Source organism: Mesoplodon mirus (genome assembly GCF_964341445.2).
Source record: "Mesoplodon mirus genome assembly, chromosome: 18".
Classification (NCBI taxonomy): domain Eukaryota; kingdom Metazoa; phylum Chordata; class Mammalia; order Artiodactyla; family Ziphiidae; genus Mesoplodon; species Mesoplodon mirus.
Window position 1 is genome coordinate 19,550,716 of NC_138994.1, and position 26,287 is coordinate 19,577,002.

At 54.0% G+C, this 26,287-nt stretch overlaps 1 protein-coding gene across 3 annotated transcripts in view; it reads left to right on the forward strand.

The window, feature by feature from the left end:
• Window positions 1-14,000, forward strand: part of SDK2 (sidekick cell adhesion molecule 2) — a 261,648-nt gene extending 247,648 nt beyond the window's left edge. For all 3 annotated transcript variants that reach the window (XM_082604032.1, XM_082604030.1, XM_082604031.1), the window contains 5 exons: window positions 154-318; window positions 1,596-1,736; window positions 2,014-2,152; window positions 4,709-4,835; window positions 13,348-14,000. In XM_082604032.1, the coding sequence (XP_082460158.1) occupies window positions 154-318; window positions 1,596-1,736; window positions 2,014-2,152; window positions 4,709-4,835; window positions 13,348-13,698 (923 nt within the window). In that variant the 3' untranslated portion in view covers window positions 13,699-14,000. The remainder of the gene's footprint in view (window positions 1-153; window positions 319-1,595; window positions 1,737-2,013; window positions 2,153-4,708; window positions 4,836-13,347) is intronic.
• Window positions 14,001-26,287: the final 12,287 nt, after the last annotated feature.

Below are 26,287 nucleotides of genomic sequence, written 5' to 3' on the forward strand. Positions count from 1 at the left end.
TTTTTTAAATGTCTCCTGAGGACCTACTGGGTGCCATGCACGGGAGATTCAGTGTCGGAGGGGCAGACCCAGAAGGCCCCAGCATCAGGGAGCACCAGTTAGGTTCGGGCAGGGCCCCTCCTCATGGGCACCTTCCTCTCTGTGCCCCTGCAGACGAGGGGCTCTGGGACATCCTCATCAAAGACATCCCCAAGGAGGTGACATCCTACACGTTCAGCATGGACATCCTCAAGCCCGGCGTGAGCTATGACTTCCGGGTCATCGCTGTCAACGACTACGGCTTTGGCACCCCCAGCAGCCCCTCCCAGTCTGTGCCAGGTACTGGCCTGCGGGGGAGGGGGGAGGGTGCCCCACTGAAGAGCCTTGTGGTGGCGTCTGGGGCAGGGATGAAGGAGGAGAGGTAGCAGCTCCAGAAGACTGGGGTGGGGACCGCTTCAATTCTCTGAAGCAGAGAGCCTTGGGCCAGGGCCTGAGTCAGCCTTCGACTCCGGAAGGAGCTGGGGGCCAGGGGTCTTTTGGGTTCCTTTTCAAGGACTCCAGAAGCCCTGGGCGGGGGGCCCAGTGGGCTTGAGGATGAATCAGCGGGACCAAGATGAGACTCTCCCTGAGCTTGTCACCCAGGAGATTCAAGGGCACCAGGCCATAAACTGCGTGTTTCCGTGGAAACCTCCCCCCAAAACAGAGCCAGCAGCCTGTGAAGCACAGGCCTGAGCAAGCAGCTCCCCGATGGGGCAGGACTCCATCCCTCCCCTTCCTCCTTGCCTTTCTCTTCCCATTGTCTCCGAGCTCACAGAGGATGCCAGTATCAAAACCCATGGCCCCAAATCTAACCACTAACCACTTTTAATACCAAGGCCTCTTCCCTCGAGGCAGGAATATAACTCAAAATGTCTACTCACCAGGCAAGTTTCACCCTTGCCCTGATAGAAACAAATCATGGGAAGTAAACACTTCAAGACTGAAACAGAAGAACCAGCCCCTGTCAGGCAGCAGCATGGATTAGTACCGGCCGGGTGCAGGGAGCACAGTACTGGGGGCTTTGGAGGAAGGGGAGTCTCCCTGGAGAAGGCTTTCTGAAGACCCACTCATCTCCACCCTCCCAGCTCCCCCTGCCTTCTGCTACCAGAAAAAGATTTCTGTCACAACTGAACCTTGGGAGAAACTCTCCCAGGCCCATCACAAGCCAGGCAATCACCTTTCCAACCACACTGGTGTCTGTCTGTCAAGGTAGCCGCTGGGCCACGGGTGGCAAGGAAAAATAAGAAAGGAAAGATAGCAAACACGCTGCCAGTCCTCCCGCCTGTGTCTTTAGCAGACATCACTAATCAATCCCAGCACTCTTTCCTAGGGAGTCTAGAACCGACCTCAGAACTTTTCTCAAAACAGCCCTCCAGGCAGCGCTTTACTGATTGGTCAGAGCTGGCCCTTGAGATGAAACCGTCCCTACCAACCTTAGGTTCTACCTCATTCAGAGGGCACAGACCCAACTACCCGTGAAGTGTGAGAGCAGGTGGTAGGGTCCCAGCTGGAGCAGGAGGTTTGGAGGCAGGATGGAGCTGAGCGGTCCTGGACCTGACACCCGCTCCATGCTCCAGCCCAGAAAGCCAACCCCTTCTACGAGGAGTGGTGGTTCTTGGTGGTCATCGCGCTTGTCGGCCTCATCTTCATCTTGCTTCTGGTCTTTGTGCTCATCATCCGAGGCCAGAGCAAGAAGTATGCCAAGAAGACAGACTCAGGTGAGCTGGTACCGAGCCCTGCTGGCTGGACGGGACTTTCGCGTGGCTCCCTCCCCTTTGGCAAGGGCGGGGTCTTCCCTCTCCTGGAAATGCACTTGCTCTGATGCGGGGGGCGGTGGCAGCCTAGGGTTCCTACCCGCAATCTCCATCTCCTATTTTGGTTTCGACTCTAACAAGAGAAGGGGGGCAGCCCAGCCATGGGGGAGGCGGGGAGGCCACCTGGTCTAAAGGGATGGAGTAAGTGATGGATGTCGATCCCCACCCTCTCCCTTCCCAGGGAACAGTGCCAAGTCTGGTGCCCTGGGCCATGGGGAGATGATGAGCTTGGATGAGAGCAGTTTTCCTGCCCTAGAACTCAACAACCGGCGGCTCTCCGTCAAGAACTCCTTCTGCCGAAAGAACGGCCTGTATACCAGGTAGTGGGCTGTCTGCGTGGGGGACCAGGGGATGGAGGTTTGGGGGCCAGCTGTGCCGAGGGACTGGGGCACTCCGGGGAGGGCCACAGAGCAGGCAGGGCCCTGTTCTGGAGCGGCATCCACTGGGACTGGTCACGAGGAAGACAGAGCCGGGCCCAGGCAGCTCCACAGGGGCTGGAGAGAAGGTCACAAGGAGGTGGGTACAGAGGGTTTGTGCCAGACACAGCAGAATACAAATCACTTGCACAGTTCTGCAAACCACCGACCGCTGTGTGGGGCCGGCTGCTCTTAGTACAGGCCTGAAGCCGTGAGAGGTACTGGCCCTGAAGCCGAGATGCGCCTAGCGAAGGTGGGCCAGGCAGGAGTCCCCCCCATGACTGCTTACGCCTTAACTTGTCCTCCTTCCGGAAAGAGAGGGCCATCAGAGTGTGGACGCCCTCTCCCCCGGGTACCTACTCATACCTGCTGTAGTTGTAGACAGTTTTCTCCCACCCGCCCCTCAAGTCCACAGGCTCAGCATCATCCTCAAAGGGCAGCATCTTTTTTTTTTTTTTAAGATTTCTTTTTTTTTTTTTTTTAAAGGCTTTATTGAATTTGTTACAATATTGCTTCTGTTTCATGTTTTGGTTTTTTGGCCCCGAGGCATGTGGGATCATGGCTCCCAACCAGGGATCGAACCCGCACCCCCTGCGTTGGAAGGCTAAGTCTTAACCACTGGACCACCAGGGAAGTCCCAAAGGGCAGCATCTTGAGAGCGGCCAACCAGGGAAGGTCTAGGCTGTCCAGCTCCCGTCTCCTCCTGACACCTCTCCAGCCCCAGGCCCCTCCTAGCCCCGCTCGCTGCGGCGGGCCAGGCTGCCTGTATCCAAGGGCAGGGGCAGCTGCTTTGGTTCGTGTGAGCCTCACCGGATTGACCCGGCAGTGTCAGGCTCCTGGGAGCGCGGGAGGCATTGGGGCTGCGGCCCAGGGGCTCCTCTCTCCAGCCTCGGCCCTGTTAACATTCCCGGCTCCTTGGAGGTGCCCGCGGGAGTGGGGGGATTTGCTTCTCCCAGGCACAGCTCACAAAGCTTCCCTCTGTCTGGTCCTGGAAGGAAGAGCGACGTGTGTCTTCAGCGGGAGGACAGCGGGAAGGGTGTGCAGGCCGGCCAGCCCTGCTCTCATCCCCTGCCAAAGCCAGCTTTCCAAAGAAAGAGCCGTTTGTGGCCGCAGTGGCCGGCCAGGCTCTGGGGCCCTGCCACATGGAACAAGAGAACGTTTCACCCACAGCCTGGCCTCGCCTGCCTCTCACGCCCCCCGGTGTCCACACGCTGCGGCCCCTACCCCACTGTGTATACACAGAAGTCCGTGGCCCCCAAACCAGCCCCAGGCTCCAGGGGCCTGACCCAATCACAGTGACACATCAGCGCCCACTCACCCTGCATGTCGCCAAGATTGCATTAGCCTGGCACCCCATTTTCTCCCTCCTGCCACTGTCCTTTTCTGCCTGTCTTGTCTGCGTGAAGCGGCTGCTTGTTCTGCCATCTTACTCTTAAGTAGTTTAAGGATGCAGCTTTGTTGATTGGAAAAAAATCCATGCAGATATAGTACAAGAGGTTGGAGGTAGCAGCGGGGGTTGCTTGTGACACAGTCCCAGGCCACCAGATTGTTCTCAGAGTGGCATTTCGGCAGCAAACCGCCTCCAGCCCAAGCGGGACAGCTGGGATTCAGGGCCTCGGTGCCATAAACGCTTCCTGAAGCAGGGTAGGCAGATCGTGGGGGCATCAGGCCCTGGGCAGGGCCCCCTTGCACCCCACCCTGAGAAGACACAAATAAGGCAGAGTCATGGGGGACCCCAGCCACCTGCCCAGGGCCCCCTGGGAGCCTGCCAGCCAGCCTCCCCTGCCCCCATCCTGTCCCCCACCCTCTCATGCACCCCACCCTCAGTGCCCGAGGAGGCGCCCTGTCCTGGCTGTTTGTTCAGATGACTCAGAGCTAAGCCCCTGGGAAACTGCACAACTTTCTCTAGGGCTGATTTTTCAAGGTAGGGTGTGACTTAGCCTATCTCTGGTCTCTGAGCAGATGTGGAGGGAGGGAGGCCGTGAGTCTCCTTTTTTCCCTAATCCTCTGTGTTAACTCTCAGAGGCTCACTTTGTGAGTTTAAGAGTCACATGGGGAGTTTGTGTGCAGGGCAGGTGTCCAGACCTCACCTGAGATTCCGATTCAGGAGGTCTCAATGGCGCCCAGAATTGCTTTGCAACATTCACTGCCAAGCGCTCCCAGTGCCTGGGGCCTTAGAGTCAAGGTTCTCCTTCCCCGAGCCCCCCACTTCCCTGAGCTGGTTTGGGAGGCTGGTCCTAGGCCTTCAAGACCTGGAGCGTCCTCAGCCCCAGGCAGGGCCTCCAGCCCAAGGCCCTCCTCTGCAAGGCCCAGGCCTGCCGGACGAGCAGACCCGGGAAGGAGGAACACAGGACAGAGGGGTCTGAGGGCCTCCAGGCTCCCCTGTGCCTCCCGGGCTGGAGGAGGCTGCTGTGAGTGAGGCCGGGTCTCAGCTCTGCCCCCACGGCTCCCACTCTCTAGGTCTCCTCCTCGGCCCAGCCCGGGCAGCCTCCACTACTCCGACGAGGACGTCACCAAGTACAACGACCTCATCCCAGCCGAGAGCAGCAGCCTGACCGAGAAGCCCTCGGAAATCTCTGACTCTCAGGTGAGGGGCAGGAGGGCCAGGCGCCCTGGGGGAGGGAGGTGAAGAGCCCACCCCAGAGTGTGAACCTGCCCATCGCCTCCTTCCCTCCTTTCCTTTACGGGCCGGAAAAACCAAGGGGCCCCAGGAAACTATCCGGAAGGTGTGTGTAGGCCAACTGCCACCTCCCGAGCTCTGCTCAGAGTTTGCACCCTGGGCTAGTGGGGTCCCTGGAACTCCCAAGAGCATGGCCCTCTGGATTTTGCAAGGGTCACCCCACATGCTCCGTCCCTCAGTAGCTCTGGGCTGCAAAGGAGCATGAAGACGAGGAGAGCGAGGTTGACACAGCAGCCCTGCTTTGCCAGAGCCCAGAGGACCACTGAACTTAGCTAGTCGGGGTCAGAATGAGCTCCAGAAATGGGGGGGTGGGTGCCCTGGACCCCCAAGGATGGAAAGCAGTGTAGACCGTTAAAGCGTTAAGCTTTGGAGGTTCAGACCTGAGCTGGATCCTGGCTCTGCCGCCTAGGAGCCATGGGCATCATGGGCGTGCTAAGTAATGTCTTGGACCCTCAGTTTCTCTATCTGTAGAATGGGCTCATGGGGTTGTGGGGAGGAGTTGCTGAGATTACATTCCATAAATGCCAGCTCTTAATATTGAAAAGGGGATGGTGCCTTTGGGAGATCCAGAGCTTTAGAGAGGCTGCCCTTAGGTGGCCAAGCGGGGACACTGCCCCAGACTTTAGGGAGAGGGGACTGAGTGTATTCCAACGAAGTGATGTGACAGCCTCTTACCCCAGCCCTCTCGGCCTTGGCCAAGCCTGGCAGTTGCCGAGGAAGGGGTAGCAAAAGGCTACTGTGTCCCACGCCCTGGACCTTTCTGCCCGGTCCTGGGAGAGGATGAGAAGGAAGAGGTGCCAGCAGGGAGCGGGGCTGCTGGCCGGGCAGGATGTGCCAGCAAGCCTGGGATCCAGTCACGGCCCCGTGAACCGGGGGCCTCTTGCTCACTGCTGTTTTGTTCAGCCAGGGTTACTGTTGGACTTGGCAGAGCCAGGGAGGCTGGAGCTGACACCCCAGCTCAGAGCTGGCAGGGACAGAGACCCCAGCTTAGCCTGGGTTACACGGGGACTCACATGATTCAGGTTATGGCATCTTGTTATGCGTATTTAACTCTTTGCAGCCATATCCATACTGGGGACTTACAAGGCCATGCTTCCTAAAGCATGATTTTTCTTTCTTTCTCCCCAAAGATGGTGATGAGCACTTGGCTTGTAGGTACCCAAGGTAAAATTCAAAAAGATAAAGGGATCCCCTGTGCCCGTGGGTTGGTAACAAAGGGCTACTTGAGCCCCACTCCTTGTCTGTGGAGAGAGCAGCATGGTGCCTGGTGGAAGGGTTGCTCTGCTCAGCTCCCCTTGACCTTCTGCAGAGGGCATGATTATCCACCCTTATCAGCTGAGCCCCGACCTTTCAGAGAGTAAGCCACCTGAGTGCAGACGATACTGCCCGATGTCTCCGGAACTTTCTGTGGCCATCCCTGCAAGAGTCTGGAGGACCCTCACATGGGATACAGAGCTGGTCCCTGAGGCCATGCCAGGGTCCCCCAGCCTTGAAGAGGTTGCTGGGAGAAGAATTCCTATCTCAAGAGCACCCTGCTTCAGAAGTTACCCCAGGGTGGCAGAGTCCCCGGAATCCTCCATTTAGCTATTGGTCTCATATGTTCAGAACAAGCCCATCATTTGAAAACTGTTTCCATAGCATCCTGGAACCAGCCACCCCTTCGGGGAGCACATACCCTAGAGAAAGGAGGCTTCCTGGTTCCAGAATGCCCAAACCGAGGACCATAGCCCAGGCCTGGAGTTCCACCTGCAGCGTTAGGGATGGTTCTGGATTTGATTTGGGGCTGGGTTGAGTTGAGTTGGGTTTATGTACTCTGAAATCTAAGATGCATAAGATCAGGGACTCGTGACAGTCTGATCACGGCTGTGTCCCCAGGGTCCTGCACAGCACTGGCATGTGGGATCCCTGGGCATATCTGTTGGAAGCATGAGAGGGTCACTGGGGCAGGTAGTCAGGTTGAACAGACTCAAAACCGTATATGGGGTCTTCCCTGGTGGTGCAGTGGTCAAGAGTCCGCCTGCCGATGCAGGGGACGCGGGTTCGTGCCCCGGTCCAGGAAGATCCCACATGACACGGAGTAGCTGGGCCCGTGAGCCATGGCCGCTGAGCCTGCACATCCAGAGCCTGTGCTCCGCAACGGGAGAGGCCACAACAGTGAGAGGCCCGCGTACCGCAAAAAAAAAAAAAAAAAAAAAAAAAAGATAAAGACAGACACTCAGAGGAACGTGCTACAGGCACTAAAATTTTCCCCAACAAAGACACCCTAGCAGCTTTGGACAATGGATCACTGGAGTGATTGTCCAGCCACTTCTGAGGTTGCTCTGAAGGGCGACACTCGTTTGAAAATCAGCAGCACTTAGTTGTGGTTGGTGTGTGACCCTGGACTTGAATCCCAGCCCACCCTTTACTGACCCTGGGATGGGGGTGGGAGAGATCCTTCAAGCCCTCACCCACACAGCACAGTAGGACCGTCTATCCAAGGGGCAGTTACAGGAGTACGTTAGGTGAGATGGAGTCGGGCCTGTGCAGTGCCAGGTTCATCACAGGGGCCCTAGAAAAGGCAACCAGGATCACCTGGGTCTGTTTGTTCTAGAATTGTTCTTGAAAACCAGGCAGTTGGCTTTAGGGTCACGGCAGGTTGTATAGGATCCAGGAGGCTACTGTCAGAGCATTAGCATCCTCCAACATGAAAGTGAAAGGGCCCAGGAGGACCTTGAGAGGTTCAGCCATCAGTCACCCGTGTGTCGCCAGCCCCAGGGCACTGGTATGTTGTGCATTGTTAAATGGTGACAATTCCCTGGCGGTCCAGTGGTTAGGACTCAGCCCTTTCACTGCTGGGGCCCTGGTTCAGTCCCAGGTCAGGGAACTAAGATCCCACAAGCCGTGTGGTGTGACCCAAAAAAACAAAAAGTTGAATTGCTTCCATTACCTGTTGGTAAAGAGCCACCTCCCTGAGCCCCTAAGTGTCATCGGGGGGACCCCAAGAAGCATGCTCGGTGATTCTGCAGCTACAGGTGGGGTCACGCCTGGTTCAGCCAGGGCCACTCCTCTGTGCCTCTGGGGTCAGATTGAAGTTCCCGCCTAAGCAGCTCAGGAGACCTGGGTGTCAGCATTTGCCCGGGGCTGTGAGAGCCGCTGCAGCGGGTGCAGGGGGCAAGCAGACCGTGACTTCCCAACACTCACTGTGAGGACCAGGAGGTGATGGAGACGCAGTCCTGCCTCCCAGGGGCTCCCTGTGGGCTGGAGGGGACAGACTGGGGACAGAGCAGCTGGCCTGCCTCCGATGCTCCGGGGGCTGCTCGCTCGCCCCCCCGAGAAGCAGCTGTACTGCACATCAGTGTCTGGAATGTACAGCATCCACCGTCACGACTTTCAACTCGGGGCTCACGGTGGATGCACTGTTAGCCCTGCCCGTGTCAGTTTCTGCAAGGGCACATCCCTAAGGGCTGCAGCCACACAGCCAGCCCCTCAGGCCAGCTGTCTTTATGAAGTCCCCAACCCCCCCTCCAGGTCCCCAGAGAGTAAATTTTGCCTATGCCACCTGGCTGGTATTCTAAGTCAGACCACCCAAGAGTCACTCTCCAAAATTGGAGGAAATTTGCCCAGCCATTTTCCTGTGATATGGTAGTAAACACAAAGTCGAGGTTTCTTATAAACAAACACACATGATACAACGTGGGAAAGGCCATAACAGGGCTGTGGGTGGAGGCAGAGGAGGGAGGGGCTGGCTCCCTTCAGGGGGCATGGGGTGGGCTGGAGGCTGCATCTCAAGGCGTACAGGAGAAGGGGGTTCCAGGCAGGGGGACCCACAAAGGCTGAGGCTGATTTGATGGAACTTCTAAAAAGAAAGTATGGCCACTGTACTACTTCATTTCAAAGTCAGAGCCCACATTGGGTAGAAAAATCACATGGTTAGCACACAAGTAAATCTCAATGGGAAAGGAATTCCGAGCCAATGGCAAATCTCTTCTAATCCATACTCAGTTCTTTGTGATGTCTGGGCAGCCCCTTTAAGCTCATTATAATGAAATTGAACCTATGAGAAAAAGGAAATATATAGGTCATATTAGATTTTATACACTGTTCATTGAGCACCCCATCAGAAGAGTGAACATTTTCGAAGGCCTTACTAGGAGCCAGGAATGGCTCTAAGGATTGTTCGAGAATGGTACCACTTAACCCACAAGCCCCCTGGGAGGCCTGGTGGTGTTAGTGGCCACACACAGCTTGGGCCCTGCGTGACACCTGGCAGGGGTAAGGAGCCCAGAGCCCCAGAGAAGAATGTGCCTCAAGGAGGCATCTCCCACCCCCACCCCACCTCTAACCCCCGGGAAGCAGCAGCCCCTGCGGGAGGGGCCTCGGCTGGTTCCAGAGTGAGAGCATCCAAGGTGACAGACTCCCATCCAGGCTTCAGGCTAGACTCCGCGCAGGGAGCCCCTGGACCACAGGCAGGGGAGGGGCTCCAGCTCCCAGTCTCCCAAGGAGCTGCACAGGGTGACCTGTCATCTGGGGCAACACGTTCCTGCCGGGAATTCTTGAGATTCAACAAGATAAGGGCACCCTGCCCCGCCCTGGGCTCTCAACACCGGTCCCCAAGCCCAGGACTGCACCCACCCTGTCGCCTGCTGAGTCTGATACAACAGTCCCTCCTCCTAGAAAGGAACAGAAAAGCTAAAGGCTTTCCATTGCTCCCTCTCTTTTGTCTCCATCCTTTCTCCGGGGTCCTCCCTCCCACTGGTCCCCATGCGGCTCACTCCCATCACCAGGCCTGGTGTCTGCGCTCCCCGCCTCCCCAGACCTTGGTGATTGCTGATGGAGTGGCTTTGAGTTGCTGTTAAGAGGCCGGGGAGCTGAAGCAGTCACCTGATTGCCTGGCAGCCTGGAGGGACTGCCCGTGAAAGGCCCTCTTTGTGCTGGGCCGGTTACTGGGAAGCTGCATTCAATTACCGAGGGCCCGGGCGAGAGTTGAAAGCCGGAATGGGAGCCCCTGGTCCCCTCTCGCTTTCTTTCTTCTCTTCTCACCCCACCCCCATCCAGAAAAGAAACAGATGTTCTGGGAGGTGGAGGCGGAGAGGAACACGTGCAGAGACCCCATCTTTTGGCACTGGAGAGCTGGGGGAGGGGCAGACCAGACTGTAGCCCACACCCCTCCCGCAGCGCAGCCGCCCAGCTCCTCCTCCTCTGGCTTTCCCATCCCCATCGGGATTGCTGCCCCACAGAGCATCTGGCGCACAGTAGGTGCTCAACAGAGGGTAGGAGATGATTTGGATGAATGGGCTTTGGTCTGGGCCCCCAGGAGGGCCAAGGAGGCCCATTCCCTACCTACTAGTCATCCTTGGGGGTTGGGGTTTTGTGGGGAAGCAGGAACCATACATTCTTTTCCTTTCCCAGCTGAGCACTGAGTCAGCCTCCCCCCATCCCGTGGCCCCTTCTGATCCCTCCTCTGGGGGCTTCGAGGCCCCATCTCTCCCAGACACCCCCTCACTTTCTCCCTAATAATACCTTGACACTATTCTCTCATACATTAGCTCACTTCATCCTGTGAACTGCGGGATCTACCCATTTTACAGACAAGGATACTGAGGCTGAGAGAGGCTAAGTGATGGGTCCAAGCTTACCTGCCTGGGAAGGGACAGATTCAGGACTTCACTGTGCCCCTGTCCCCTCTCACCCCGGAGACTCACTCACTCCGGGCCCACGGTGATTTGGGGATTTCTCCTCAAAACTGGGGCCTGGGGCTGGCCGAAGTTCTAGAACCTCTAGCAATGATTCCGGCCAGTTGGTAGGTGCCCTCCCAGAGAGACCTAACCTGTAGGGAAAACTGTGGGGCGCCCCTCTCGCCCCCCATACTCTCAGACCCTCATTGCTCCTGGACCGGAGGGACCCCAGCCTCCTCCTCCACAGGTCGCTCAGACTTTTCCTGCCCCTGGGCCAGCCTCACCACAGCCCCAGGCATCAGGTGCCCACCCCTCCGCCCCTCCGCCGGGCTCCTGCCATTATGGAGCCCTCCGGTCTGCGCAGCCCCTTTGTTCCCTCCTGGGCTGGCAGCTGGGCCGTAGGCAAAGAAAGGGCTTGTATTGTGCCGCTCTGCGTCACGGGAAGAAGGGTGAGGGACTTTCCATTGTCTTGGGCAACCGGCTCTGCCTGCCAAGAAGATCGTGTCCTGGGGGTGTCTGCTGGGGATGGTGGGGACTGTGGAAGGGTGGGGGGGGAGGGGAGGGGCCAGGGAACATAAATTAGCAGATCAACCAGGGAGCAATTAATCCCCATGGGAGGGTAGAGGGGCTCTCCTTCCTGTCTCGTGACCTCCAGGCAGCAGTATGGGAGTTCAGAGCATGCGTGGGCTTTGGAAAATCAGGCAGACCTGCGTTCAAGTCCAACTCATCATTTCCTTGGGCAAAACCCTCACCCTCTCATCAGCACTCAAGTAGTGTAGTAGCTACAGGGCAGAGGTGTGAAATTTAAATACGAGAATGCAAGTCAGCGTTTCCTGCTGTCTGGCCAAGAGCCTGCTCCAGAGTTAGTATCATTTTAGTTCTTTGCATTGTACCTATTTCTCTTGAAGGTTTAGATGCCATAAAGAACTTGGAGTTCCTGAAAACACGCGCACATTACCTTTCCCACAGCTCAGACCTTTTGGGCAAGGTCAACTCCCCGTTTTCTTTACCTGTGAAGCAAAACACAGATGATCATCCCAGACTCGTTTGTATTGGGCTCACTGGGCTGCAGGGTTTTTCCAACGTATATTTTACTTGATAAAAGTAACTTACTGCCTCCAAGCATGTATTCTCTGGGCAGAGATGAGGCAATCCCAGCGCGGTCTTCTGAACCATATTCATTGAGAGTGTACTCTTCACTAAAATCAGTGCATGTCTGCCAGAGAGTTCTCAGGGCCTTCCCATCTGTTGTCTTATTAGTTCTCAAAACATCTCTGGGAGCTTGGGATGGGGGGAAGGGGTGCATGGTATTTTTAGCTCCACAGTTCGGAGCCGAACTGCTCCTTTACTTTACAACCCAGACTGACTCCTGTGCTGATTTCCCCAAAAGGCAGATAGAGCACGTGCCAAGGACACCAAAGTATCACCGTGTTAAGGACAATTTGATTTTTTTTCTGTTTCTCCCCGAAATCCTCAGGGTGGTCATCGTGTGAACATTCAGAACTTCTGTTGATCTTTTTCTCTTGCTCCTTTTATAACTGAGTGTTGCTTTTATTTTGGATCACAGTCACCCAGTAAGTCAGAGGCTGGATCCGGATTAGAACTCAGTGTATCACGCGTGAACCTCTGTTTTAAAATGTAGGTTTGTTATTTTTCGGGCGTGATGAGGCCAGCAGATCAGATGACCGCCCGTGAAAAGATAGTTTGTTATTCACAGTTCCCAAGAAGAGGGGACACACCAGGCCAGGTGGGACCACACAGGGAGACACCAGGTTCGGTCAGGAGCCGGAGGAAAACAGGAAGACGCAGGCAGGAGCCTTTATTGTGGTTCCCACAGGAAAGGCAAGGCAGGGCAAGCAGGCTTAGGCTAGTTTGAATAAATTCAGGGGGCCCTAGTGGGTAGGGGCTGTCCCTAGTTGTCTGGTACCTGCCCCTGGGGCGAATGGGGACAGGGAATGATGGGTCCAAGTCAGTGTGTAAGAGCCCATTAGAGGAGGTGGTATAGGCGTGGACTCTGGGTATGAAAGGCTGCTTACTCTCTCCGGAAACTGGCTAGTCCTGGGAGGGGCAGTCGTCCCAGGGTCAGCAAAGGCCCCAGATAGCAAAGCATCAGAAATACAGAAAGTGAAAAGACATGATGAATTCAACCTCAAAAACATTATACTAAATGAAAGAAGCCAGACACAAAAGCCACATGTGGTGTGATTCCATTTTTATGCAATATCCAGAATGGATCGGTCCATGGAGACAGACAGTGGACTGGTGGTTGCCAGGGGTAGGGGTTTGGGGGAGACTGGGGAGGAAGGAGAGAGGAGCGACTGCTTCATGGGTACAAGGTTTTCCCCTGGGGTGATGATGAAGATGTTGTGGAATGAAAAGGCGTGATGGTCACACAACGCTGCGAATGTACCGAATGCCAGTGCATCGGACGCTTGACAGTGGTTAACCTTATGTTATGTGAATTTCACTTCAATTTTTCGTAAGAGGTTAGAACTCAGGTCTTCTGGTTCCCATGGAGGGAGGGTCCTCAGGCTCTGTGCCAGCCCTGGGGTAGAGGCTTCATGCACATCATGAGCTCTGAAGGCGCATGAGAAGGCGGGCATTATACCCCCCTTGGCAGAGAGGGGGCCGAGATGCCCACAGTCCGGGGCTCGGAAGTGGCCGAGCGGAGATTCAGATCAGAAGTGTGCTGCGCCTGTCAGCCCTCATCTTGCTGACCTGTCCCCGGGGGCCACTGACACCCTGATTCTCTGCCCTCCCAGGGAAGCGACAGCGAGTACGAAGTCGACCCGAGCCCCCAGAAGGCCCACTCTTTTGTCAACCACTACATCAGTGACCCCACCTATTACAACTCGTGGAGGCGGCAGCAGAAGGGGATCTCGCGGGCCCAGGCCTACAGCTACACGGAGAGCGACCCGGGCGAAGACCCCACCGCCCTGTCCAACGGCAGCAGCGCCCAGCAGGGCAGCCTCTTCCGGCCCAAGGCCAGTCGGACCCCAACGCCCCAAAACCCCCCGAACCCCCCGAGTCAGCAGAGCACCCTCTACCGCCCCCCCAGCAGCCTCGCCCCTGGCTCCCGGGCTCCTATAGCAGGATTTTCATCATTTGTTTGATGTCATCCTCGTTGTCGGAAGAGGAAAAAGAAAGAAAACACAGCAGCAAACTCCCCTTCCGCCCCTCCTCGCGCCGCCTGCCAGAAAGCAGAAACACCAAGAAACCAAGTCAACTTTTCACCTCCTGAGTTTATTTTTCCAGAGATTCCAGGGCCAGCAAAGCCGGGGTTGAGAAGGATGGAGAAAAACCACGAGAGGACGTGTGTGGCTTTGAGATTGTGGGGTCTGCTGCGCCTTCGGGGGGCTGAGCAGAGTAGGGGGGCTGGCTGCGGTGGACACAAGTGGGTTGGGCCCCTGGAGAGAGAGGGAGGGAGGGAGGGAGGGAGGGAAGGCAAAGACTGGAGGGCTGTAAGGCAGGCATGGCTGGGGGGAGGTGAAGAAACTTCTGGACGTCCAGCCGGCCGCTCCCTTCCGGCATGTGCTGGAGCCCTGGGCCTGCTGCTGGCTGGTGCTGCGCCGGGATGGGCATCCCTGAGGGCAAAGCTCCCCTACCCCCTGCACCCACACTCCCACCCCACCCTGTGCAGCCCTGCTTCTCACCCTCCACTACCCCCTCCCTTGTTCAATGTCCCCACCACGCATTTGGTTTATTTAGAAAAACGAACCCAGCTGAAGGATGAGAATTTGCCTAGCTAGCTCCTTTGCTCCTAACAGACTTTTCTGTTGTGAACCCAAGGAAGAGGGCCCCTGGGGCTTGGGGAGAGGTCCCCCCACCACTGAACCCAGCCTTCCCTTTCCTTGAATTCACTTTCTTGAGCACAGACTAGGAGAGATGAACTTGGGGAACAGAGATGGGGGCACTGGCCCGGCATCACTGGGATAACGGGGCATAAGGCAGAAGTCAGGACCGGAAGGAGGAAGCTTGGACTTCTCCTTTTCTTCCAATTCGGGTACCACCTGACCCCCTTCTTAAAGGGAGAGGGAAAAGGGAATTACAGAGACAAGGAAATTCAGCTTCTGTGGGGCTGAGGGGCTAAACGGGGGTGAGGCATCGCCATGGCAGACACGCCCCTCTCCCTGGATAGACACTTTCACACACGCACACACACACCCATGCCCTGACAAGGAAAAGGGTCCAGAGATACTCTCCAAGAGAAATCCCTTTGGGTCCTCCTAGCCAGCAGGACACTCATTTTCAGATCTGTGTCCCTCGTTCTCAACCCATAGCCCTCTGTGTCTAAGACCCCCACCTCCTAAGTCCAGGGACCCAGAGGGGCGGGCCAAGTCTCTGGTCCCAAGGCTGGATCTCCTAGCACCCGATTTACAAGTCAAAGACCATCCCAGTCCCCATTAATGTCTTCCAGACTCGGCTCAGCCTGCCAGAGCTCAGAGCAAGGAGGGGCCCCATCCAAACTGAACACAAGCTTCCAAGATGCATGGCCAGGCTGGCCGAGAGGAGCAGGTCAGATGGGACCAAGGGGCAATTATAGCTGTTGGGAGACAGAGCTTTAAAAAGCTCCTTCTGGCGGCTGCATCTTCCCATCAACTCAGACCTTCCGGATGCAGGAGTTTTAAGGGGGAGCCTTTCCAACTAGTGCCCGGGGTGCTCCCCACAGGCCCTGCAAAGCAGCCCATCCCCCGGGGTCCGGGATGGACCGCTGCCTCTGGGAGAGGGGATGGCCCGGCGGGGGCATGTTTAGTGTATCTTGGGGCCCCTTAGTGGTGCAGGGCTCCCTGGAGGCGCCAAGCATGGGCACTGCTGCCCTGCCTGGGAGGAGGTGATGCCCCATTTTGAGGGGTGAGGAGAACAGTGGAGGATTTGGGAAACAAGCCAAGGAAGGAGTGGGCCTATACCCCTCCCCACAGCCCCGAAGCAGGGCCAGGGGCCTGAGGAAAGGGCACACCCAGCCCTGGGCTCCCAGGCACTGGGATCTCCCCGAAACATGATGGGGAAAAGTTGGAAGATGGCTCCGTAGATGGGCTGACCCGGGTCCGAGGTCCAAACAGCAGCTTCTCCACTAAGGGGTCCTAGAAAGGGAAGCACAGTCTTTCCCCCGAAGGAGGACACAGGCCTGAGTTTCTGCCCCTGTACACATCTGGCATCTCCCTAGGGGAATATGCACAGCTGCGGGGCATGTGATGACGCTGCTGCTTTCTCTTTCCTTATCTCTCTCTCCCCCACCCCCCAAACAGTCTCATCCTTTTCTCTATCTGCTGTGTGTTGAACTGTTTAAAGCCCTTCCCGGTTCAGTTCTTGTTGCGTAGCCCAGGGAGGGCTGTGGGAGGAGGAAGCAGGGATCAGTAGAAATGCTCCGTACGCGTGTATATATTTCATGAGGCCAAATTCCCTTTGCCTTCCATGAATCACCTTGTGCATTAAGATGCTTGCCCTCCCCTCCCCACGTGCTCCTTCACACCTATGCTGACACACACACACACACACCTGGGCTCGTGCACACACACGTGGATATACACAGAATGCACAGCGTCCGTGTGTCCGCAGCCCCCTCGGAGGGCTGATGTCGTCTCCTGTGCGGGGCAGCCTGAGTCACTCCCACACGTGGGGCAGGCTGGGTTCTGTTGTCTGAAAGGGCAGAACTCTTAGAGGAGCTGGAAAGGCGGGCCCTGTAGAGGTGAAAGTCCCAGCCTCAGTCCATCCCCACCCACCTGAAACGGAGCCTCCACTGCCCCAGCCACATCTGGAAGCCCAGGTCCCCAGCTGTGGACCTCTGGATTTCTAAGAGGACATCTCTTTGCCCTTGTTTACATACCTGCTGGGGCAGCGGAGGCTCCTGACCCCCATCCAGACGCCTGGCTGCTTTGGAAAGGTGCGTGGGCACTGCCCACGGGTCACAGGGAGCCTCCGTGACCTTTGGTTTCTTGGGCCAGTGATGCCAGGACCCGTGTTTGTGTGACGCCACCTGAAGCGGGTTCACATCAGGACACTCGCTCGCTGGCTCCTTTGGCTTTGCCTCGCTGTGCCCTCGGGAAATCTGGTGTTGCACCCCGCAGCTCACACTTGGCACACCAGGGCTGCCTTTGCCCTCCTGGCCACACCCTCCTGTGTTCACATCAGCTCCACACCCAGACTGCCAAGATGAACCAAAAAGCTGCTCCGGGTTCCAGAAGCACCTTCCTCCCAGGGCTCCAGGGAGTTTGCAAACACAGGCTGCCTCTCCTCCAATCAGCCCACCTGACACTGCCGTGATTCAGAGGAAACAGGGATGCTGCCGGCTGCCCCGCCCTGCGCACGCTGGCTGGAGGCCTTCTGTCTCTGTCCACACCTCCCTGGGCAGAGCTTTTAAAGGTGCCAGAGCCTCCCTATAGCCCACTCTGGGCAGAGGCTTCCCTCACCTTCCCATGGTGCACATCTGAAGGTGCCCACACTTGGTGAGGGGCTGGAGGGGGAGGGGGGACCATCTGAACAGCAGCCACCTGCCCCTGAGTGCCTCTGTGTGGTCCTGGGCAGCGGCAACCCTGACCACCACCTGAGCACAGGTGCCCTCTTGGGACCACCCCCCTTCTCTTTGTTTCTGTAAGAATAACCAAAAGCATTTAAACGTGTTACCTTCTTTTACGCATATAGACTCCAAGAACAAAAACCAACACAAATCTTTATTTTTTTGATTTAAAAGATACAATGAAAAATTATGGGGAGAGTATTCATTATGGCAGGTGTCTATCTGTAAGAAAATATATATATATATGTCATATAGCTTGTTAGCAGGTTTATTTTTTGAATGAAAGGTAACAAAAAAAATTGATTTGAAATATATACCACAAGAAGTCCCATGTCCCGTCAAACTGGTCAGTATTTTATAAATAAACTTTTTTTTTTTTTTGGAGTCCTGAAGCGACGTTCATTCTTCTCCTCCCTGGAGGATAAATGGGGATTCCCCAGCCCCACATGGCTCTCAAGTAATCTGGTCCCCAAACACCCCTTTTTAGCGTTTCTGTGGTGTTGCAGAGTCAAGGGTTCAAGTTTTTCTGCTTTCTTAATTCATAGGTGAGTGAACATCTGTGCCTTCAAGTGAAATGCACTGTTTTATTTATTTTACACTTTTAAGAGAAGAGCTTCTCAGATTACACCCAATTAGAGGCAAAATGGTAATGATTAATAGTAATAGCAATAGCTAACGCTTGTATGGCATTCACCCTGTGCCAGGCACTGTTCTAATCACTTTACATTGATTAACCCATGGCATGCTTGTGCCCGCCCCCTAGGAGGGAAACTGGATCAGGGAGAATGTAAGTGGCTTGCCCCTGAGAATTAGAAAAGCCAGGATTTGTTCTAAAGCAGTCTGGCTCTAGAGACAAATGCTGACTCTCCGATGTGTGAGGGCAAGTTTCTTGCCCGTTTTCACTTTAATTTCGACAAAGCCAGCACCTCAGGCCCTAGTGACCTTGATGTAATAAAAACCACCCTGGCATTTGGTGGATCTAACATAGTTAATCCACCCAGATTTAGAATTAGGGCTGGAATCTCTGAATTTCTGAGTACACTGGTGTTACAATAGACCACGCTTACCTCCCATTAATTAAGTCAGATGGATTCAAATAACAGAGAGTGAAGGAAAAATAGTTTTAATAGTACATGTAAAGCCATTCAATTTTACACAGTACACTTATTTTATATAGTCTACATTGTTTAATGCATATTAGACATTTATTCATACGGAGGCCGTTCAACTAATCAAAACATAATTAAAGCAGGGAATTTAAAATACCTATTATGTATGCAACTTCTCCACTTTATTTTTACTTAAAACTCACAAATGTAAATTCATCCACCAATCTGTTCATGTTGGGTACAGCATTTTTCCTTCTTTTTTGAGAATGGGCTCCATGTGTAGAGTTCTGGTCTTTCTTACACATCTATAATATATCATCAGTGAACTCCAGTTTCTATCTCTTTAAAGCAAAAATATACAGAAATTTTGAAGTGGAGACTTCCAGTTTCTGGCATGTGGGGAGCTTGGAAGGTGCCAGCCCGTCCTAACAACGGGTGGAGAACTAAGCAAGTGCAAAAATCAACACCTCTTCTTAGATCCATAAGAGAAGTCACAGGACCAACTGCTGCCCCTAAAATTAGGTGAATACAGAGAATCTGCACTTACCAGAGTAGAAATGATGAGTTGATACAAGAGCAGAATCCTAGATTTTATGACTCTTTTTCCCTAATGTTTTACTGTTCTTGTCCCTGACTAATTCAGCACTCTCTTAGTTTTGCAACTTTGCTTTATCAAAGTACTCCTTTTCCACAGCATTCGATGTAATTTTCAAAGAAATAACTGTCCTCATTCTGGCCGCTTATCCTATCCACTTACATCATATTTCATTCAATTACATAATTACTATAAAAAGCATGACTGGCATAAACAAGTTTGGGAGCAGTGATGGGTGACTCTTGTAAACACAGCTCAGTTTGGTAGGATCAGGAATGTGTGGGTATCACAGAAAGCAGGACATAAGCCTTCAGTTTCCAGGGTATGATGGGTTTCTCCATGTTTTGCAGAGAGAATCAATTAATATGGCTAATATTTGTTAAGTGGAGGTCAGATAAGAGACCTTCTGTATGTATTACAGTACAAACCCTGCACACTGTACTTTATGACTAGTTTTCAAGGTGGTTAAGGGATTTTTCCAGGGCAATTTTGACCACCCATAATCTTTACATTGTACGCAATATGGAACCCAAGCCCCACATTAGCTGTGACCCCACACAACTGATTTGAGGATGTTTGGTTAAAGGGTAGTAAGGGGAAGACATTCCAGAACTGGAGTCAGAAGTGTGGGTTTGGTTCTAGAATGGTCACTTGCAAACTGAGACTTGAAATGCCTCTTTTTTTTTTTCTTTTTGAAATATAGTTGATTTACCATGTTGTGTTAGTTTCAGGTGTACAGCAAAGTGATTCAGTTATACATACATATATGTCTTTTTTTTTTCAGATTCTTTTCCCTTACAGGGTATTACAAAATACTGAGTAGAGTTCCCTATGCTATACAATACGTCCTTGTTGGTTATCTATTGTATATATAGCGGTGTGTATCTGCTAATCCCAAACTCCTAATTTATCCCTCCCTCACTGCCCCCTTGAAGTGCCTCTTAGTTTTCTCAGGGGAAACGAGTCATCTACCACCAACCAGACTGACAGGAAGATCCAAGGAAATAATGAGATTTGAAGGAAAGGCTTGGACCATCAGAAGCATGTCTTCCTGGTGGCACAAGTGTGTTTGTTCTAGACCGGGGAGAAGCCTCATGGTATTCTGGAATTCCAGTCTTCTTCCTCATCATTTCTAATCCCAGACTGACCCCTCCCTAACTGTGGCCAGTGGGCATGGATCTTGGCTGTTTCCAGCAACAATACCAGTCAAATACACTAGGAGGAAAAAAAAAAAAAAAGACAATACCTTTCACCAAAACAATGAGGAAGGTAAATCTCCTGAGAAGGAAGGGGGAGGGGAAAGGAAGGTGCTTTCCAAAGCCAAGGAGATATCTGGTGATATAATGTACTGGCTTGGATTATACATAATGTTCCTTCTCTCTACTGAGCAAAGGTAACCTCACCCAGAAAACATCAAAGAGGCCTCTCAGATTTCTTTTCTTAGAACTCCCCGAGTTACCAACCAGGAAAAGCACTTCTGACTGGCAAGGCTAAACAAAAAGAGTTTGAGGTTGGCAGACCTGGGTTTCCACAAATTCCAGCTTGAGTTTGAACTTGAGTTCAACCTCCACCAGCCTTCCCTACCTCATCTGTGGAATGGGTGCAATTTCTACCTTTTCCAACCACAGACTCATGTAACGAAGTGTAGGGAAATAACCTCTTAGACGGAGGTGACATTTTACCATCCCTTTCCCAGTTTCTCTGTCCTGCACATGGAAGGGCAGGTCCAGAACTATCAGAGCTGCTTTTTTTCAGTTTCCCAATCTTGATGGCAAAGCACTTTGGCAATGAGGCTTGGCTGGAGTCTGCAGGTGGAGAAAGCAACTGATGTTTTTCTTTCTGTCATCCTCGCTTCTGGCAGGAAGGAATCACTCAAAGCAGCTGGCTCTAGAGGTTGGGTATGGAGGAGGTCGTGTTAAGCTGCAGTGTAAGAAGCGGGGATGGGCCGGGGGCAGGCCTCAGAAGTCAGCTTCAGCTTGGCCAGCCCACTGGCTCCATCAGACTCAAGAAGGGCTGACCGCCTGCCCCAAGGCTCCCAGCACAGACCACACCCACCCTCCTCAAACGTTGGCCCCGAGAGGCCATACCACTTCCCAGTGGGGCCATTTGGGTTGTCTAAAGCCAATTGCTCAGCAGCTAAGCAGTACCCTGGGAATGGAAATAACTAAATAGTCTTTGATTCACTTTCCTCCCAAAGTTGACCGTCCCAGGCAACCAAGCCCTTTGGGTTGGGGCTTGCTCCTACTTAGCCAGAGCTTCAGCCAGGGCCCAGATTACCCCAGAGGACACAGGAGGTCAAAGCCCAAAGAATATCACCCATTGCTCCAGAGGGTCTGAAGGCAGGGACACCCTCGGCCGTGACCTCTCTGGACTCTGCCCTGGAGGCTGGTGTGTGGACGTGGAACCAATCTAGTACCGACCTGACTCCCAACTGAACAGAAGGGCTCTTTCTCGTTGTAGCTGGGCGTGGGGGGCTGCTGCAGGACAGTGGGGGACTGGGCTGGCTGCACTTCCCCTCTGTTCCAACTGCCTGCAGCCTCCTAGTCTTGGAGGGTTTGGGATCTGCTCAGCAGCACCTTGTGGGACCCGGATAAAGTAGCCGATGAATAGGGCCACTGCAGGTCCCGCTCTGCACCTATTTTCCTTCTGTAATTATCTGTGGCGCTTCCTTTCACTTTGGTCTATAAATGATCTGGTCCTCCTACCGATGCTTGGTACTTGACAATGGAGGCAGCCTGCTGGCCCAGCTAGAAGCTCCTCCTACAGGTGGGCCCTGGGATGGCCATGTTGAAGGTCTGGGAGGACCCAAGGACCATCTCCTGGACACAAATATGATTTGAGTGGTATGGAGGGGCCAGCAAGTCGGGTTTCGTCCAGCGCTGGATCTTCTGCTCAGTTCGGCCTCAGCCAGGAGGGGATGCTGTGACCCCAGGTTCAGAGGGAATCTCATCCCCCTTATAGCTTTCTCAGATGCTTTGTCCTGCCCCTTGAGGGTCTGTGCTGTCCCCAGGCCAGTTCTCCCTACCGAGGGCTCCAGGACACAGGCACAAATGTCTGGGGACACAGCCTCGCCCAGACTTTTCTGATGGAGGGGTTCTTGTTAATAGACTTGCCTAAGAGAACATGAGATAGATCCTCCTTCTATAGAATCTCCCCGCCCCCATCTCCACACCCACTCCCCAAGACTGACCAATTGTTTGTGACATCTGGTAGAAATCTGGGGGAAATCCACGCTGTTGCTAGGCCATCTTCAGGAATCTTATTGGTCAGCATAATTGATATGGCAGAAGACACAGGCCTTGGACGTAGCAAACCTGGGATCAAATTAGGGTTGACAGATAAAACACAAACCAAGTTTTGCATGGGGCATATTTATCCTAAAACGTTATGTGTCGTTACCTGACATTCAAATCTAACCGGGCATCCTCTATTTTTTATTTGTTAAATCAGCCACCTGGCGCAAATCCTCACTATATACCAAATGTGGGCATTCCTCCTCCAGAAAAGCGGGATGCTGAAAACTGCGCTGTATCCCTCACCAAAAGCGTGTGGGTGTTAGCAGGGAGATTACCCGTGAGCGTAATTTCTAAGCCATACAACACGCTACACGTGTAAGGGATTATTGCTGTTGTTCGTGGATAAAATGACATTTATGTGGAATCATCGAAGAGCTCCTGGCTTCAAGCACAATTCTGGTTCAGTCAGTCCCGACTTCCACACCTTTACCATCTTGTACCCTGCCTCAGGACTCTTCCCAGCTGGAAATGTCAGTAGGAACCTTCTGCATCTTAGAAATTTGGGGGGTTTTGCAGGGGAGAGTTAAACTGGCTTTCTAGAGCCATGTATCAGACATGCTGGAAGGCAACAGAGCCATCAAATTCGGATCATTAGAGGAGAGTTTCATAAAAAGACCACTCACCACGTCGTGATAAGGTTTGGGGAAGCTAGAAGAGGCACTGCTGGACCCAGGGTTAGGGACAGCTGGGTACCACTACCACCCTAAGCCTGCCGTGGCAGACAGTGAAGGAAGTTTCTAGAACCTGCAGACAGAGAAGGCGGGATGGAGACAGATATCGCACAGGGGCAGCTCAGGGGGCTGGAGAACCACCCTCTCCCCACTGGCTCTCCTTCCGTCCTCCACCCTCCTGCTGGGGTTCCTTGTGGTCCAAACTCAGCGGGTAGTCAGGGGCACTGGGATACCATCCATCCAGGCCAGGCTCCCCTGGGGGACAGCGCAAGGTGGGCCCACAGCACCTGTGCCTTCTGATGGTGACAACCCCTTGGAAAGTCCCACTCTGACACTCAAGCAGAGGAGAGATGCCCCCCTTCCTCCCTTTTCTCAGTGTTGATCAGGAGTGGAATTAGACCCAGGAGGCTTTCTGGAAGGTTTCACCAGGATACGTGGAATTTTATCTAACCTTAGAGAATGTAAAAAGGTCTTTGACATTTATGGCCTGTAACCTCCTGAGCCAGCTGGAGCCACACAACAAAATGACACCAGCTGATCTTTGTTGACTAGAGCCCCGCCCACCACTGTGCTGAAGGCGTTTTCTGCAGCCTTGCCTCCCTCACAGCAGGCTTACCAGGAGTGCAGGAATTTCACCACTTCCCCGTTTAGCAGATAAGGACACCTAGACAGTGGAGAGCCGAGGGACCTGCCTGCTGGGTGAGTGCCAGAGCCAGGATCCCACCCCAGGCCCACCTGGCTCCACTGTGCCCCCTCTTTAACCACCAAGCAGCCTCACGCCTGGTTCAGACGCTGCTGGGTCTGGAGGAGGAGACCTGGGCCCTTGGAGAAGTCTCCATCCTCCGGGTGGCCACAGGCCAGGCAGGAAACATTGTTTCAGTATAACGGATAGCAATGTCCGCAGGCCTGGGCAAAGGTTTTTCCATACAGGGCCAGACAGTAAATGTTTCAGGCTTTTTCGGGCCACGAGGCCTCCCTCCTAGGGAGGGAGCAGCCAAAGACAGTACCTAAATGAATGTGCCTGGCTGTGTTCCAATCAAGATTTATTTACGAACACTGAAGATAGAATTTTCTATCATTTTCACACGTAACGAAATATCGTTCTGGTTTTTATTTTTGCTGAATCATTTAAAAATGTGAAAATTCTTCTTAGTTTCCTGGGCCACACAAAAACAATCCGAGGTGCTGATTCCTGGTCTAGTCCATACTTTCTGGAAATTTACAGGGTTGTGGTGTGACCCCAGATGAGGTAGTCGAGGGTGCTGTAGTGGGTTGAATGGCGTCCCCCCCAAAATCCACTTCCACCTGGAATTGCAGAATATGACCTTATTATTTGGAAGTAGGGTCCTTGCAGGTGTAATTAGTTAAGTTGAGAGGCAGTTATACCAGATTAGAGTGGGCTGTAAATCCAATGATTGGTGTCTTTATAAGGAGAGGAAAGGACACAGGAGACACACAGAAGGCCACGTGAAGACGGAGGCAGAGATTGGAGGGATGCAGCCACAAGCCAAGGATGCCAAGTATTGTCAGGGTCGCCAGAAACTGGAAGAGGCAAGGAAGGATTCTTTCCTAGAGCCTTTCAGAGGGAGCGTGGCCTATTTGACACCTGGATTTTGGACTTCTAGCCTCCAGGACTGTTAGAGAATTAAACCACCCAATTTAAGGTCAGTTGTGATGGCAGCCCTAGGGAACAGATGTGCAACATTTATCTCTGGGAGTTTCGGTTCAGTGGCCTCGCAGAGGCTGTCAGGGGCCCAGGACCAGGCACCTCCCAGACCTTCGGGCCTCCTTCCCGCTCCTCCCCCAGCAGTCTTAGATTTCTGTAGAAAAGCACCAGCCAGCCCTGAATTACATTGGCAATTATGGGATGCTTGTTTTCCTGTTTCTCCCCAACCTCCTCCCCTTCTCAAATTGTTTCCACCTCTAAGAGTCAAACAACAGTCATTCCCTGAGGTCAGGAAAACCCTCACCGGCCAGCAACCTGCAAAATATTAATCACAGGTGCTGGTGACTGGAACTCTGGGGGCCTCTCTCCCTTCTGTGGCTGTCACCAGGTAAGCACAGGGGGTCGGGAGAGCGGCTGGGGAGCAGAGGGAGGGCAGGGGGCTCATACGTGAGTGGGAGCAGGACCCACCTGTCTTCTCGACCTGCCATGGTGTCTGGTCGGTGGAGAGACTGGGTAGGCTTCTGGTACCTGGGACCACACACCGTCTCAAGGCAAAGATCCACATTCCCCAACTTCTACTAGGACCTGACCACAGAGCAACCCCGGAGGACACCCAAAGGCAATCAAGGACACACGTAAATAAGAATAAGGGCTCACACTTAGCCAGACACTTTCCTAACTGTTTTGCATCAATGAACTCATTCATTCTTACAGAGGCAGGCACGGAAACACAGAGAGGCCCAAGTAACCTGCCCCAGGTGATAGGGCCAGTGTCTTCAGTGACATCCCCAACGCCCGGGGACTGTCCGAGCTCAAACACTGTGTGTCCCAGCTTGAAGGGAACTCGGCGCTCCTCAGGGTAAAGGGGCCTACCCACACCCTGTGGGAGACCCCAGCTGGAGCCCCTTCCCTGACTCCCGGTCCTGGCCTGCTTCTGTTCCACTGTCTCTTCTGGGGAGAAAGTCATTGCTCAAGTTCAAGGCTCTTGGGATGACATTGAAATATGAGCGGCAACCTTGGCATTGTTTACTTTAGTAGCATGTGTTGTAAAGGGACTTGGCCAATAGCAAGGAAGATCCAGGAAGGCTCTAGAAGATGTGGATGGCTGGGCATGGCGGGAAGGCAGGGAGCCCTCCTCAGAAGGAGCCCCCATGTCATTTCTTGGAAGGAGACCCATGCGGCGGGGGGCAGGCGGAGGCGGTGGGCTGCTGGGGCCCCATGAGGGTGGCTGTGACCACGTCTGTTCACGTCACCCTGCCCTCTGTAATCAGCCAGCTGCCTGTGCTTGTCTGGCCTCGTCCTCCTGCCTGGACCAGTCCTGCAGACATGGGGGCCGTGAATCAGAGGCCGGCTCCTTTCTGTTGCCCTTGGGATGGGGGTGGAGTTGCTCCAGTCACGACACCAGGATTTCACCCCAGGGGGAGTTCTGCCCCCAGGAACCTGCCTCTGCATGGCCTGGACCTGGGGGCACACACAGACGCCCCGGGAGTGGGCAGCAAGGACATATAGGAGAGCGGCAGGCAGAGTGGGAGGGAAATAACAGCCACGCACAGTGATTAGATGTCAACTGACACTGGGCCTCGGAAAAGGGAGGCTTAGGAAGTGGGTCAGCTACGGAACACAACAGCCTCCTACAAGGGGCAGCTCTCACTGCTGCCGGGGGGAATGAGAGCCCCGTGCTGTCAGGTTCTTCTTATTCTTCACGAACCAGAAATCCACATTTGAGGACTTCCCTGGCGGTCCAGTGGTTAAAGACTCTGCACTTCCACTGCAGGGGGTGCGGGTTCGAGCCCTTGGTCTGGGAACTGAGATCCCATAAGCCATGTGGCACGGCACACCCCAAAAAATCCA